The following is a 15,678-nucleotide window of genomic DNA, read 5'->3' as shown; positions in this document are numbered from 1 at the left end:
CTTGTTTTACAAAGAATACATGTATAATTTTTTTAATATAAAATAGGAATAAAATATATACTACATCCTTCATAAATTTAGGGATGCCAAGCATCCTTTTATTTCACAGTTAAAGTACTGAATAATTATGATGAATCATCTGCTCCCAGTGTTATTTGTAATTCCTTTACCATAAACCGTCTTTGTTCGTGCAGCTTTATAGCAACCAAGCAAGTTGCACAATTTACGTGTTGCCCTTCAAACTCTGCAAAAACAAGTGCATAAATGATCAGAATTAATTACCGGTAATCAAGTATTAATTAAACCAAATGGTCTGCTTTGGCATAATCTTAATAAAATTACTTGCTCTCCTCTTCCTTCTTGCCTGACCAGTCAGAGGACATAAACTTAGTGGAGGTGAGCCACTACAGTTACCTCTTCTCTTGAAAATCAGCTCCTGTGTTTATGCCTTTGTGACAATGTTCAGGGAACGAAAGACTTTTCTTCTGAACAACCACTCACATTCAAGGGTACTATCATTCAATAAACTGATCTTCTCGAAATTATCTCTTTCAAAGAATACAATCATTCAGGACCAACCCTGAAGTAGTTTCACACAAATTTTGGTCATCTACTATGGAACTGTCATTAATTTCGTCATCACAAGAATGTGTATAGAATAGTAAAACTTTGCAATAATGTTTACAGTATAGTAAAAACTTTGTCAGTGTCGATTGAGCCGGTGTTTTATTCTGTTCCCCACATAAATTAATTTCAATTCGTCTTTGAAGGTGCAATAAACATGTTCAAAGTGCAAATTTATTCAAGTACGGTATTTACGGTTAGTCTGGTTCCTGTTAACCTTGTGACTTGTATCTCTGCTCTCGGTCCATCGTTTAGGCAATTTTATTTAGTTACTGATGCTTTTAATCTTGAAAGCGTTTGACTGCATTTTACCATAGAGCAGGGGTGGGCAATTAATTTTACTCGGGACTGTGTGAGAAACTGGACAGTTGTTAAGGGGCACACAATGTGAACCTCACTTGTGTTCAATATGAATTAAGTTGCTTTATCTAATGCAGTGACTTGCTTCATGCCACTCAGCCATGTCTTACAAGTTGTTGTTGTTTGTTGAACATAAAACATATACAGTAATAATTTGACAGAAAATAAGGTAGATAAAATAGTAAAAAGAAAGAAATCAGTCTTCATTCAACAAGTCTTGCTTTGTAATTAATCATCTTTTTAAACTGCATCTACTTTTACACGTGTGACGGGTGTCCCAGGTGCTGACAATTCAACTAATTTTGATCATAACTGCCTCCAACCTGAGCTTCAATGTCAGTCCTCCACCCCCGCAAGAAACGGCAGAACTTCACTGTCTGAAACATTATCATGCAATAAAAGTAAACTTCCGCTGCCTCGGATTGTTATGTTAACAAAAGCCAAGCCATACCTGATTTTGGTTTTGACTTGAATTTGGCATTTTGGCGTGGCCGTCGACAGCTGTTCCCTTTTCTCACATGGTCCCTTGGGAAAATAAATTGTCAATCTCTGGTGCAGAGGTTTTTAAAAATATATTTTTTGCTTTGCAAAATAATACTCAGAATACATCTGAAATATAGAATTCAGTCTGTGTCCATGTTTTTTTAACATGTTTTTAGGGATTGGGGAATAAATTGTCCTTTGCCAATTACTGTATTTTTCACACTATAAGGCGCTTCGGAGTATAAGGTGCACCTTCTATGAATGGCCTATTTTAAAACTGTTTTTATATATAGGGCACACTGCGTTATAAGGTGAGAATACAAGCTACAATAGTGGCTGAGGTTGCGTTATGCATCCACGAGATGGAGGTATGCTAAAGGAATACATTACAGCTTTATTTATATAGCGCTTTCACAACCGCACTGTAACAAAGTGCTTTACAGAACATTTAAAATCCTACGTCTAACAAATCAGAATATGGATTCGTATATAAGGCACATTGGATTATCAGGCACACTGTCAGCTTTTGAGAAAATGTCATGCTTTTAGGTACGCCTCATAGTGCGGAAAATACGGTAATTTTTCTCTCTTGCCTCCAATGTGTTGTTCTATCAACTGTTTGCCAACATTGCCTTCCTGTGTTTTTAATTCCCACATCATTTGTGCTTTTACAAGTGGTTCACTCTGGTTCTTGTGACATGGAGTTTCATTTTGCGTAGAGCTGCCTACCCCACATACTGTCCCTGTATCTACCTGATTGCCCACCAGATTCAGCTGAGGGAAGAACTGGCATCAACTGCAGCTCATCTTTCTCAAGTGCAACTTGAAGCTTTGAGTCATCAGCAGAAGGTTTCGGAGCTACAGACTAAGCTGACCACAAGTCTGCTTGACTGTGAAAGCCACACTAAACACATCAGTGATCTGGAATCACAGCTGGAAGGTTAGTGTTCATAAAAAGCTGCTTAAATTTGGATATTCTCTGTACAGTGCGGTAATATTACACTGTATCTCACTGTTTGGATGTGACATTATTTTAATTGCTGATGCAGCAATTGTCATCTCAATTATATACCAGCCTGTGGGAAATAAAAACCTAAAACGTCTAAACCGTACTGTGGAAAAATGAGTTAACTATATCAGCTAGGCATGTTGAGATTGTTTGAAACTATTCTAAAACTATCCCAACTCCATGCTTAAAAATAAACAAATAAATAAATATATAATAAAAATAATAAATATTTGCAGCCATACAGGGATGTGTCACATTGTTTTGAATCAATAACGTGTGCGCAGTTTTTGATGTCGTAGAACGGAAAATGGTCTATTGCAGTGATTCTCAACCAGTGTGCCGTGGCACATTATTGTGCCTTGAGAGAATATCAGGTGTGCTGTGGGAAATTATCCAAAATCAGTTATCCGGTATTTGGATGACAATTTATTTATTTAACAATTTTGTTGTTGTTGTTAATTTATCTATGCCAACCACCTATTGTAAAAAGAAGAACAATCAAATGTTCTTCCACTGGACGGCAGAAGGTACATCATTAAACTGTAGCCTTTTTTGGGAATCATTTTGCTCATTGGTGTGCCGATAGATTTGTGCTCACAAAGGTTGGGAAACCCTGGTCTATTGTAAAAGAGTGTAACGAATAAATGACATAATCACTGAATATTGCCGTATGTGTTTGTGTCAGAGTTGAAGCAAGTATCAGAAAGAACCCAGGCTCAGTACAGCACAGAGATAGGAAGGTGCAAGGAGATGGCGCTAAAGCTCAAAAACATGGAGGAGGAACTTAATGACCTGAAGACAAATCAAGATGGTAAAAAACAAGTGAGTGCCCATCCTAATGATGTCTTTTGTCGCTGAGCAGTTCAGTGCTGTGCTGTTGGTGGTGATGATATTGCCTTTATATAAACCTGATGGGAATGATAGCGTAACTTGTTCGACAATATTTTCACAATATTTTGCGAATAGCAATGATGAGATATCCTTTATTTGTGCCACACTGGGGAAATTTACAATGTTATGTATATATGAAATGTACAGTACAATGATAATGCTTCCGCCTCTGACAGTCATCCAACAATGACATCATTTTCAAAATGGATTGACAAGAAGAGGATAGGCTTAAATAAAACATATTTTTTAAATAAACCTTCAAAGTACAAACTGAGAATTTCAGAAAAAGAGTGCCTTTTATAGGTAGATTAGATTGGGATCTTTACTTTTCGACAACTCCTCATGTAATTTTGAGTGTAACCAATGAACATCGGTTTTAAGTTTCATTCTTAGTGATGCTTTGCCAGACATGGAGTTGCAAGAACAGGGTCCATTAGATTTCAGTCTTGGAGCCTTCAGTTGTGGTCTTAATTATCCAATCAACAAGCGGAAGAAGAAATGTAGGTTCAACCCCGTCAAACATATTTTAAAGGAAAAACCCAGTGAGCGTTACACCATTATCATATCACTGTGATTCAAGTTGTGGTATGAATTCTGCACGAGAGTGATTTATTTCCTGAGAAGGATAAAAGCTCAGTTTGAGAAGGTATGATGCAGTGAGTTTCTTGTTGAAAGTAGCCTTTTTTTTTTCTCCAATCTGAATTGTCAGAACTGTAATTTTCTTTAGTGCTCCAAAGAACAAACTAGTTAAGTTAATTTAATTCGAAAGAAACAAAAAATCATCCGCCTTATCAAAATGATTTTTTTTTCAACATTTTGATGGGGCCATTGCCCGTTCAAGCTACATTGTGACCGATGGGCTCACATCTTCAAGAGCAAAAATAATTTTCCAATTCAAATCCATTTTCATTACACCGCTTTTGACAAGATTTGTGTGACACAGCTAACATGGTGGCAGAGCCTGTTTGAGACAGTTGTCATTTTTCTGACAGCCTCAGCACGCGATATTACCTGTTAATCCTAAAAATGTTCTTCAATTAATTCTGAAAGTCATCTTGTTGTTTTTGTTTTGTTGTTTTATCAAAGCTCTTGTTCAAATACTACTGGACCGATATGTCATCAAAAGATGCATGTTGAGACAAAAAGCAAACAATATTAAAACACATTTTATTCTAATCCTGAATGCTTATTTTAAGTCACTTTAAACTCTAGTTTAACTTTTAGGTTTGATTGAATTTAATTTTGATTTTCAGGCATCTGAGCTGAAAGCAGAGCTCGACGAAAGGTGGAAGATGAAGTACGAGCAGGATTTAGCCTCAGCTAAAGAAAAATATGCCAAAGAGATGACCGATCTTAAAGAGGAGAGAGATTATCTGCTGGAGTTGAAAGTGCAACAGGAACAGGCAAGTTGAGTGCAACTTCAGGCCTGCATTTTCTCATTTTCACAGTTATTCTTTTGTTCAAAGAGCAACATGCCGTATTTCTATTCTATTCATAGTTAGTCGAAGTAGTATTTTTGAAATATCAACAAAGCATGCCCATAACTGAAGAGTAAGAGCCTCGGGTCATTTTTTTCTTTGTAAATTCTGGCGCCAGAATCACTTGAAATTTAATTTAACTCCCTCTTCCTTTCAGTCCTTTACTCGTGCATTTTGTTTTTCTATATTAACTACAAATACTAGGGGTCACACAGTGCCACTGTTAAGGAGTTGCTAGAGAGAAGAGTGGCTGAACTTGAGATGAAACTGACCGAACAAGAAAATTCAGCAGATACAGCAGCAGAGGTAAATAGTCTTTCATTTTTTAAACTATACGCACACCGTGGCATGCGGTGGAACCTCAAAAATTGAATGCCCTTGAGGTTGTACTTTGTAAATTGGAATTTGAACCAGCAGCTGAAATTAATCTTTGTGACACTAAGCAGCACATTTTGCCGTGATGGTCTTGAGATTTCTTAACACCCAGGACAGGTTCAAGACACACTGTGCTAGATTTGACAAAAAAGCCCCGTGCTTAAATTTTTATTGTCAAGCGAAAAAGCTGGGAGAAAGCCCTTTCGATTGTGGAGAGGTAACCGGCGCTCTTTGGCAAGTCGCATCAGCTCTCTTTGCAGATGCAAAAATTATGCATAAAGAACACTGTATATATCTACTGTGAAATTCCGTGGCCCCTCAGTTAGGCTTTCTCTGCTTTGCTGCATCCAGTACTGCACCTATGTCAAAGTGCCGGCCCGCGGGCCAGATCAGGCCCGCCAGAATGTTTTCAGTGGCCCCTGGGATAATCTTCATTTATTATTAGAACCGGCCCGCGGACCGCAGCAAGCCAGGAGCCCGCAGGTCTTTTACACGCACCAATACTACATTTCCCACAATGCAACGGCGACGCGTCAAGCAGTCGGCTGCTTTATTTCAATATTTATTAGTGCAGCAGTCGTTCGCATAGCAGTGACGTTAGCTTTCAGAAACGGCAAAACGGAAGGTGGACACTGAGAACCGGGGGTTTCAAACAAGGCGGGAGTCGGAGTACATGTTCATGGACTTAGCTGGAAAACCTGTGTGTCTTCTGTGCGGAGAAAGTGTGGCGGTATTGAAAGAGTGTAATCTGAGACGACATCATGAAACGAAACACGCGAACAAAAACAAGAATATGGACATGGAGGGGGAAGGGGGATTTCATTAAAAACTGTATCCTTAAAGTATGTGACGAAGTCTTTTTAAACGTGAGCATGAGCAGAAACGCAATTGCCGAGCGAGTAGAGCAGTTGTCCATATATCTAAAAGAGCAGCTTGTGAAAAATGGAAAAGATGTCATCGCATATTCCTTGGCTGTGGATGAGAACGCTGAAGTTTCTGATGTTGCCCAGTTGTCAATTTTCATCCGCGTAGTGGACTCCAGCCTAAGCGTGACAGGAGTTTTTGGCTTTTCTAAATACATCCTATGCATGAAAAAGATACGGCAGTGGGTGCTGCGCAGTTTGCCCGTTTCCTCCCCAACACAGTGGCCCCGCTGCACATCCAGGCTGATCAAACGTTGTCGAAGGTTTGGCAGCACATACCTGTGTGAACAACTACTTTCTTTGATGAAGCTGAACAAAACATCACACAGAAGTCGACTTACTGCTGAACACCTTCACTCAATTTTGAGGATTTGCTCAGCTCAGAGCCTGACCCCAAATATTGATGACCTTGTAGAAAAGATAAGACACCACCGAGTATCGGCCTCAGCCTCAAAGAAGTGAATATTACTGTGCAATCACATACAGTATTAAGAGTTTTTACTCACTTCAAGTTTATAAATCAAAGTATAATATTGGCTTTCACTTCTCCTTGAAGTATTGTTTTTGCTTCATAAATTTTTGCACTTTATTTTATTGTATTTAAATCCAATTATGTTTTAAAAATATTTTATTCGAGTAAATGATCGAAAATTGCTATTATTTGTTTTTCTGGTAAGTAAATTTAGCCTACTTTTGCTAAAAGAGAAAATATGGGCTATTGATGGTGCCTTGAATAATACCGGCTTCTTTCATTCATGTTATGGGTATTTTTATACAAAGGAAATTTGTTTTTTGTACCTGTTGAAAATTAAAGTTTACTGACAGAGCCATAAGAAAATGTTGCTTTATTTATCTGATCATATTGGAATGTACTTGTTAGGTTTTCAGTCAATTAACTTTGGTTCAATAAACTATATGTGGTCATTTTTCAATTTTTCAATGAACATTCGATCAGTCCGGCCCTCGGCTTAGAGCAAAATTTTTTATCTGGCCCTCCGTCCATTTGACTTTGACACCCCTGCAGTACGGGTTGTCTTGAGTCTGTGCAGGGTATAATTAATTTCAAGACTATCAAGGCACACATCAACTACACTTCCAAACAGGAATTTACCTAAAACAGTTAAAAACACTGGCCTTCTATTAACCCTGATCTAAATCCCATTGAACATCTGTGGAAGTAGCTGAAAAATACAGACTAGACTTCTCCTCAAAAGGATCACAGGGGCGTGCTGGAGCCTACCCCAGCTGTCATCGGGCAGCAATCAGGGTACACCCTGGTTGTCAGCCACCTGCCGGGAATCACTAGTTAATTTCCAATACATTTTCTTGCTAGTTTCGTGATATTCCAGTAACCATTGTGGGTTTTTCCGTAACAACAGGGTACCAATAATGTTACCCATGTTTGAATGTACCCGAGTTTAGACTTGGGCTTTGACTTGAGGAATTATATTTGCACAATTCTGGTTATTTGTGATATGCATGACTCTGGGTGCCACTTGCATTAATAACTCACTCGAGGTACAATGGTATTGATTGATTTCACAACCTGTACAGATTTAGTGCCCTGGCACATCTTTTTTTTGTTTCTTTGTTTGTTTTTAACCATCCTATTACATTGATTAATCGCCACGTGTAGTGTGGTTTCTTGTTTATTTGTCTGTTCAGTATCGAATTTTTTATGGTGATTTTTTTTAACCGTTAAATTATTTCTATGTCCATTATTTACCACTGAGAAAAAAAAAATTCAAAAGAATTTGACATAAGAACTGATTGTGTTCAACCTTAGAGGTTCAACTGCACTGATACAGAATGCCCAGATTGTTACTTTGGATTTATAATCTTATTAACAAACATGTTTCATTCTATATTGAAACATGTTTATTAGTAAAAATAGAAGAGCGCATTGACTTTAAGAACACTTTGTTTTGCTTTTCAACATATTTTTTTCCTCCTTTTTTTTTTCCATACAATCCATCTTAAATATTGAACTGTGATGTTCCTATAAAACAATTACTGATTAGAAGTTCAGCTGGGAGAGAGCAGATAACCTTTAGTCCCCAGATGTCAAAGCATCTTGGATAGAAGACTGTTTGTTTATTGCATACCTGTCAACTCATACGGTTTAGCCATAGTTCATACGGATTTTGTGGTGAATTTTACGTATATGGCCGTATCGCACAAATCATACGGATTCTGAAAATTTCCGAAAATGCTTTGGTATGTTATAAGGATTTTTTGCTCTTTATACGGATTTTTTTGGTAGTTTATACAGGTTGGCGCTCCGAAAGGTTGACAGGTATGTTATTGTCATGAGAAAGAAAAATACATCCATACATAAGTTGCTTCATATTTAAGTTTATTTTAATTTATCTATTGCCGAAGCAAGATTAATTTTATTTATTTACGAACTAGTGTGTTGCATTTCATTCATTCTTCAAGGGTCGACTTTTTCTTTTTTTTTGTCTTTGTTCATAGTTAACGGCCTTGTTTACTTTTGACATTATCTGACTGAAAATGCAAGACCTCTTGTCAACCTTTAGGTGAAGCGTGTGATGAATGGTGTGTTTCGTTCTCTACGAGGGGAGTTTGACCTCAATGAATCTTACAGTGGCCAGACTGTGCTTGGTGTGCTTGTAAATACCATTAAGGTAAGTGGAACGCAAATATTTTGTACGTTTACTTGAAATAAACAAATGCCGTTTCATCGAAAGACAAACTTTTTTATTTTATTTTTTTAAGGAGAGCTGCAGGATGATGTAAAACGTACGGTGTGCAAATGTGTGAGGTCGCTATCTTCCAGATTTACAGATGACTTTCAAACGCATGTTAACTAATCTGCACACACAAAAAAAAAGTCAAATTAGTCATAGCGACATGGAACTTTTATCATGTACTGGTTGTGTAATTCAATGTGTAAAACAGGGTTCCGGCAGGGTCTTAAAAAGTCTTAAAATCATGGAATTTAAGAAATCAGAAATAACACCTGAAAAGGTCTTGAATGTTGGGTCTTGATTTATATCCTGTATGTAACTTCTCTGTCCCCCAATTCTCTTCAAAGTATCATTTGTCCTTTTGATAAAATAACGTGGCTTAAATAAATAGGATGGAGGAAGGAATCATTGAGAGCACAATGCAGCCCCGGGTCACAACCTGTGGTCAAAATACAATGAAATTTAACTGAAAATCACATGCCACAACACCACTACACAGACGCAAATGTTATTTATGTATTTATTTATTTTTATTACACTTTACTAACTTTTCAGACCCAAGTAAAAGAAGTGTCAAAATGAGCGACTTTCAGCTACACAGTGTTGTTTTAACGCTGTATATTGAGTTTGAGGTTTTTCTTCCTCAGTCTGTCCCCTTTGTTGAGTGACAGAGGGCTGTAGTGGGCGTGCCGTCGCATTTGGCTGTGCACTTTAATCTGAAATACATCTCTGGTTTTCGTAGAGCCAGAACGACCATGACGACGTTAATGTACGGCTTCCCGATAGCCACGGGTAACAGGTGGCCGTACAATGGCACTTTTCAACCAGTGTTTCATACTTGTTCAACTGTCCGGCGGTAGAAACCAAAAATATGTGAATGAGAAAAACTTTAGGAATTAAGCTCTATTAAAATGCGGTGTATGTACACGGAGAGCAGAGCCCTGACTTTTCACACAATTTTTAGCTTGTGTCATGCCCCTGGCCTTGTCAACCTGGCCATCAAGGTGCCATGGGTGCTAGCATGGGGTTTGTCCTCTCGCCTGCCCATCAGCAGCTCATTAGTCAATCAAAGTATTTTCGATGTCAATATCCCCAGTGTGGGACAAATAAAGGTTATCTTATCCAAGAGAGAGCAATTCATGCTGGTACGTTCGCGAATGAGTCGTTCTTTTGGGTGAATCGTGGTAATCAATTCGCAGCTTTGAGAGAGCTGCTCTTTTTTTCGTATTTATTTATTTATTTTTGCCAATTTGCCATGGTATTTGGTTACATTAAAGCTATCTAGTTAAATGTAACCAAATATACAGTTCAGCTGCAAAATATTAAGACTTCTCCAAAGCTATGGGGTGGAATTTATTCCAGGCTTGTTCTGGAGCAGATGAAAAAGTCCCAGGAAGACCTGGAAAATAATTTCAAGGAAAGAGTGGGAACCTTTAGCCATTTGCAGCTGTAAATCTTAGTTTGCACTGTTTGATTTGTTTCTGTGAATTTTTATGGCTCATTCATGTATTTCCAGAATGTAACTTTACATCTCCTCAATGACAAAGACTCCCAGAAAACAATTAAAAAGGAAGAGTTGGCAGATCAAGAAGTGGAAACAGACCGAGGTGATTCCAAACAAGCAGAGAAGAAAATATGTAACACATTCCTTGTGAATCAAGAGAGTGCAATCAGCAAACCAATAAAGGAGGCTGTTTGTGAGACAAAGAATGACCATTACCACAGTCGTGAGGACCAGATGTCGGATGGAGCTGAAGCACAGGAGCCTTCATCTATTTTAAAAGAACAGCGCCACACTGAAGCATTAGAAACGACATCAGGATCTCCAACGAAGCAAGGGCAGGCACGAGATGACATTAGTGAGGCTGCAAATCCAGACGCCGGACCTCATGAAAGTGTCCTAACTGAGGTCGAACGGGAGCAGAATGCTGACTTGAGTGATGTGTCAAAGGTGAGAATGGAGAATACAAAAAAATCAGGAGAAGTGGATCCCGACTCCCAGAAATCTTTTGGACCCCCAGCCAAGCCGCCTCCACCACCAGATGAAGTTCAGCTCAGTGGTGTTAAAGATAAAAGGTGGGTGCTCGCTTCCAAGTTTCTCTTTGACCTTGTCGATGGATGTTGTAGTCTTGCTTGCATTTCTTGATATGGATCTTTAATTTTTGAGTTGTAAATAACCATTTATGAGCCAGGGAGCATCTTGAATAAACTCCGCATGTAGAGCACCTCCCTTTACCTGAACGTGCTGCAATTGGCCAAATAATATTCCACAAAGTCTCCTTTCAATGCTATGCAGACAAAACACAGAAACCTTCCACTGAGATCAGAAGACCCAAGACACCTGGCTGCTTTTTAAGATTGCCCTTCTGACATCAGCTGTGAGATGTAACAAATCATTCTGCAACTCATTGGCCCAATTCCAATACTCTGTCACTTGCGACACTGTGTTGGATTGGAGTCATCAAACATGGCGGCACCGGTTGTTGTTTTGGCAGTTTTGATGCTTAAAATATTCAAACGGGCCCAGGTTTCTGGTCGATGACAGCTGAGCCTCCACTATTTGCGCAGAAGTCTCATGCGCACAAGGTCACTTAAGTACAACAACTGCACTAGGACAAAATACGTACTGTAGGTGACCTTAAAATAATGATCGAAATGACACATATACACATTTCAAACACTTGAAATGACATTTTCGGCTCAGGCACAGGTATTACACCGAACGTCACCAGTTTATGGCTATTATGGTCAAATCCGCAATGAATTGTATGTAATATGCATCGGCTGAGGGACCATAGATGCAGACTCGGCTCAAGTGTGCAACAAAGGCGCAAAAGGGATCGGGGTAACAAAGCATTTTGGAGAATTGGGACACCCTAAACACTCATAGCCTCTACGGGAATGCGCAATTCAGGACACGAGGGTGGAAGTGTTGAAATTGAGATTGGGCCAATAACTCCAAATCTGAAATCATTCTCTTCAGCATGCCAAATTTCTCTCATAACATAGAATTCTTGCCATCGTACTTTTACATATCTCACACAGCCCAAAACGTGCTTTGAATTTCACCGTAACAACTCACATCAACAATACAGTATTGTCCAATCATGTGCAATCCACATTCGCACCCTGGCACAAATCATATCAGAAATTTCTAATCCAATCCTTGAAAAATTCATCAATATTCTCCGCAGGCTACATGACTGTAATATACTTCTCTCTGAGTCAAAGAGACAGCCTCGCATCACCTTAATTTTAATCATTGCTTTGGCCTTCAGTTGGTTTTAGAATTGATTTTAAGATTTCACTGCAAACTTTTAAAGCATATATTATTCTGGCTCTTGGCCAAAGTCAATGAACTATGAACAATTTAAGAGCCAGCTTTGCAGCTTTAGATCCTCGGGTGCAGGCTTCTGGTTGTTCCAAAGTTGTGGTTTAAGGCTACAGGCGATACTGCATTCTCCATCAGGGCAACTCAACTTTTGAACGACCTGCTCGAGGAGTTAAGATATAGTGTTCCAAATCAGCCACAGCTTTGAAAATCACTTCTTAAAACTCACTTCATGGAATGTGATTGGGATGTGCTCTCTCTCTCTCTCTCTCTCTCTCTCTTTCTCTCTCCTTGTGATTATTTTGTTTAATATATGCTTTCTGGTTCTGTGAAAGCATTTTGGAAACACGTTTTTAAAGCTACTGTGTAAAGTTATTTATGATTGTGATTATGTTATTCTGGCTCCATGTTTCTGTTGTCTCAGTCTGACTGGGGAATCACCGATGGAAAATGGAAAGACGATTTTCAAGAGCAGAGCCAGTCAGCAATCCACTTTGGAAGAAGAGGAGGATGAAGTGGTGAGCATGAGCTACAGAATTCACTGATTAATTTAGGGGTTTTCTTCTAATTCTTCTATGATGCAGTTGTACCGTAACTATATTTTGTTATCATGAATGACAGATGTCAAGCTGAATCCAACATAGATTGACCTAAGTGTGAAACTGTTTTGCACTCTATATTGATTTTAATAGTGGTTGTTTTTGCATTTTTGGTTGCTTAATGATTGTAATTGTTTTGTTTTTCAGAGCTTGAAGGGACATCCGCCACCAGCTCCACTGTTAGGTGATAACAATGATGATGATGATGATAATGATGCTGACTGGCTGAGTTAAAATGCAGTAAAAACTAAAATTAAGCAGATCAGAGACCCTGCCTGACTCTGCTAATGATGTTAATCTGATTTATAATAATATTGACTGTGGCAGACCCAGCACACTGAAAGGTTGACCAAAATATTAAGATCTGCTTTTTGCTTATAAAACAAACAAACAAACAAACAAAAAACATAAGATTCTGAACAACTTGATTTATTTTTGTGGAATCTGTTTAAGATACTGTGGAAATACAAAGTGCATACACATCCCAGTTCAAAAGCTGTTCAAATGTTTTTGTGATCCCAAAAAAAAAGAGAAACTGAGAAATTTTCAAAAATGATTCCCCCATTCATGTGACATAACGTGTACCTCTCAAAGAGGGTGAGAAAAAAAAAAGAACAAATAATCCGGTTGCACAAGCGTGCAAATCCTGCAATGTTTTTTTTTCTTGGTAACGATCGGAGTTATGTTTGCGGCAAAAGCTTTTGGAATAATGGCCAAAGATCTGAACCTTGGTTTCATTGAACATGACACATTTTCCCCCACGTGTTTGGGAGAATTGTTACGGCTATTGACACCAATGTTGAACATTGTAGCCATAATTCCAAACGGTGTGTTTGGTGGCACCAACAACTCTGCGCATCACCAAGAGAACGCCATATCTGCAGTGAGGCATGGTGGTGGCAGCAGGGCCTTGGACAGTCAAATTTATTTGCAGTGAATCAGAGGCACTCTCAATGGGAGCAGGCGTCTGCTACTTCCCAATTAACGTGGGTTTGATTGTGAATGGTTAATTCTGAACACTGCCACATCCCAAGAGGGTGTGCACAATTGTTCAATCACATTTATTTTCACTTCCCATCTGAAAGGTTCAGTATGCAGTCATGAAAAAAAAAAATGTTGAGTTGTATCGGCTATAGCTTACCTTTAATGGTGGAAGAGGTTTTGAAAGGATGCATCTAAATCTCCTTTTTTAAAGCACAAAAACCTGGCATTTGAACAGTTGGATGTAGACTGTTTATATCTACTTTTACTACAGCACAATAGGTTTTGGAGTCGGTAGTTTTCCTGTTGTCTTACATTTAAAAAAAATAGCATTGGTCATTTTTAACATTTACCATGAGAAAATGTTAAGAGTATACTTTTACACAATTTTGCTAACATGGATGGATGAATTCAACCTACTAAATAAAGATCTCAAATGTTTGTTCAGTTTTAAATGTTTGATAAATTTACACATGGTTTACACGGGTTGCTTGTTTTGTAAACCTATCTTTGAGTTTTTCTTCTTAGCTGTATTATTTAATGATGTGTATTGTTTATTTGGTGGTATTTTTAACAAGCATTGAATAGTCTTTAAACATGTCAACTCAGTTTGTCAATGTCAAATAAAACATTTTATTAATTTTAGCAAGATGATTCAAAAAGAAAAATGGAATCATCACATGGACACAAGATTTCGGAGACCTTGCTTTAACAGAAGAAATGTCACTCACAGCCCCAAATATTTCACTTCATCATTTTAATGTAGAGTGCATCTCGAAAATATTTCCACTTTTGTTCATTCTACAGCTTTTTTTCCAAAATGGAAAGGGGTGTCCTCAAAATTCTACACACACTTAATAATGACAACATGAAAAAAAATTTTTTTTTGTGCAAATGTATTCAAAATGAAAAACTAAGCATTCACGTGTAAATACTTTGTTGAGGCATGTTTGTCATTAATTTTCCTCCTGCACCCACATCCTGGGAAGTTGGCTAGTCATGTGGATCTTAAAATACTGAAGATAGAGCGATATGCAATCCAGCCACAAACATCATGTCACCAAGCTACATAGTATCGACTTGCCTCCCTTTAAGTAGGTATACTGATTGATTGATTGATTGATTACAAGTTTGCAAACACCTGTAGTGTAAATTAGAGGACAGGCCTTGATTGAACATGTCCCTTATGATCAAATTATTTTCACTCATTTCCTGCTCCAATTAGTGTTTTTTGTCTGTTATGAGTTTTTTTTTAAATAATTCTGCTGAATGTTTGATTGTCCTTGGTTATTATTGTTACTTTTGTCAAATTCAACAAATTTCTGTGACCACTGCGGGGTTTTTATTTCATTAACACATTAACCAACAATTTAGTTCATGTATAGTTATGAGTGTGAGGACTTGTATATGGACTTGGCCGGCATTATTTTTACACACAGTAAAATAATAAAAGAATATAAGTTGCTCAAGATATTTGGGGTGGACCCCCCAACCCCCCCAAAAAAGGCCACACCACTTATGTAATGAATCGAGCAGGCATGACTTTATAATATGAGAGGAAGCCATATAACTCTGGTGAAAATTCACATAAACACACGGGAGAAACTTGTGGTGTGTGATAATGCATATTTTGGTATTGATCCGATACCAAGTACAGACCCATTATCACCGATAGTTTCAATATTTAAGGTTGAGACATCATCAAATTGCTAAATATCAGTTATTTTCATGACCAGTAAGTGTTTTGGTGATGTTTCCTTTTTTATGATTTAACAGTTAAAAGCCAGGATATAATTTGTACGTTAATTGATAAAATAGGAAATACTATACTACTTTTTCAATATACATTGTTATCGTATGAATTGTTTTTCATAAAAAAAACAAAACAGAAAAAAGTAATTTTTTCCATGTTC

At 37.9% G+C, this 15,678-nt stretch overlaps 1 protein-coding gene across 1 annotated transcript in view; it reads left to right on the top strand.

Annotated features, from left to right (window-relative positions):
• The window catches only part of fkbp15b (FKBP prolyl isomerase family member 15b), a 29,386-nt gene extending 14,293 nt beyond the window's left edge, over nucleotides 1-15,093 (top strand). Inside the window, exons 20-27 of the mRNA XM_086111457.1 lie at nucleotides 2,236-2,407; nucleotides 3,162-3,298; nucleotides 4,621-4,770; nucleotides 5,050-5,151; nucleotides 8,684-8,791; nucleotides 10,371-10,930; nucleotides 12,610-12,703; nucleotides 12,932-15,093. Of these exons, the coding sequence (XP_085967583.1) occupies nucleotides 2,236-2,407; nucleotides 3,162-3,298; nucleotides 4,621-4,770; nucleotides 5,050-5,151; nucleotides 8,684-8,791; nucleotides 10,371-10,930; nucleotides 12,610-12,703; nucleotides 12,932-13,018 (1,410 nt within the window). The 3' untranslated portion in view covers nucleotides 13,019-15,093. The remainder of the gene's footprint in view (nucleotides 1-2,235; nucleotides 2,408-3,161; nucleotides 3,299-4,620; nucleotides 4,771-5,049; nucleotides 5,152-8,683; nucleotides 8,792-10,370; nucleotides 10,931-12,609; nucleotides 12,704-12,931) is intronic.
• Nucleotides 15,094-15,678: the final 585 nt, after the last annotated feature.

Source organism: Hippocampus guttulatus, chromosome 5, assembly GCF_054856545.1.
Source record: "Hippocampus guttulatus isolate MCC_2025c chromosome 5, RoL_Hgut_1.0, whole genome shotgun sequence".
NCBI lineage: Eukaryota > Metazoa > Chordata > Actinopteri > Syngnathiformes > Syngnathidae > Hippocampus > Hippocampus guttulatus.
The sequence above is the reverse complement of the archived record's forward strand: the minus strand, read 5'-3'. Positions and strand labels throughout refer to the sequence as shown.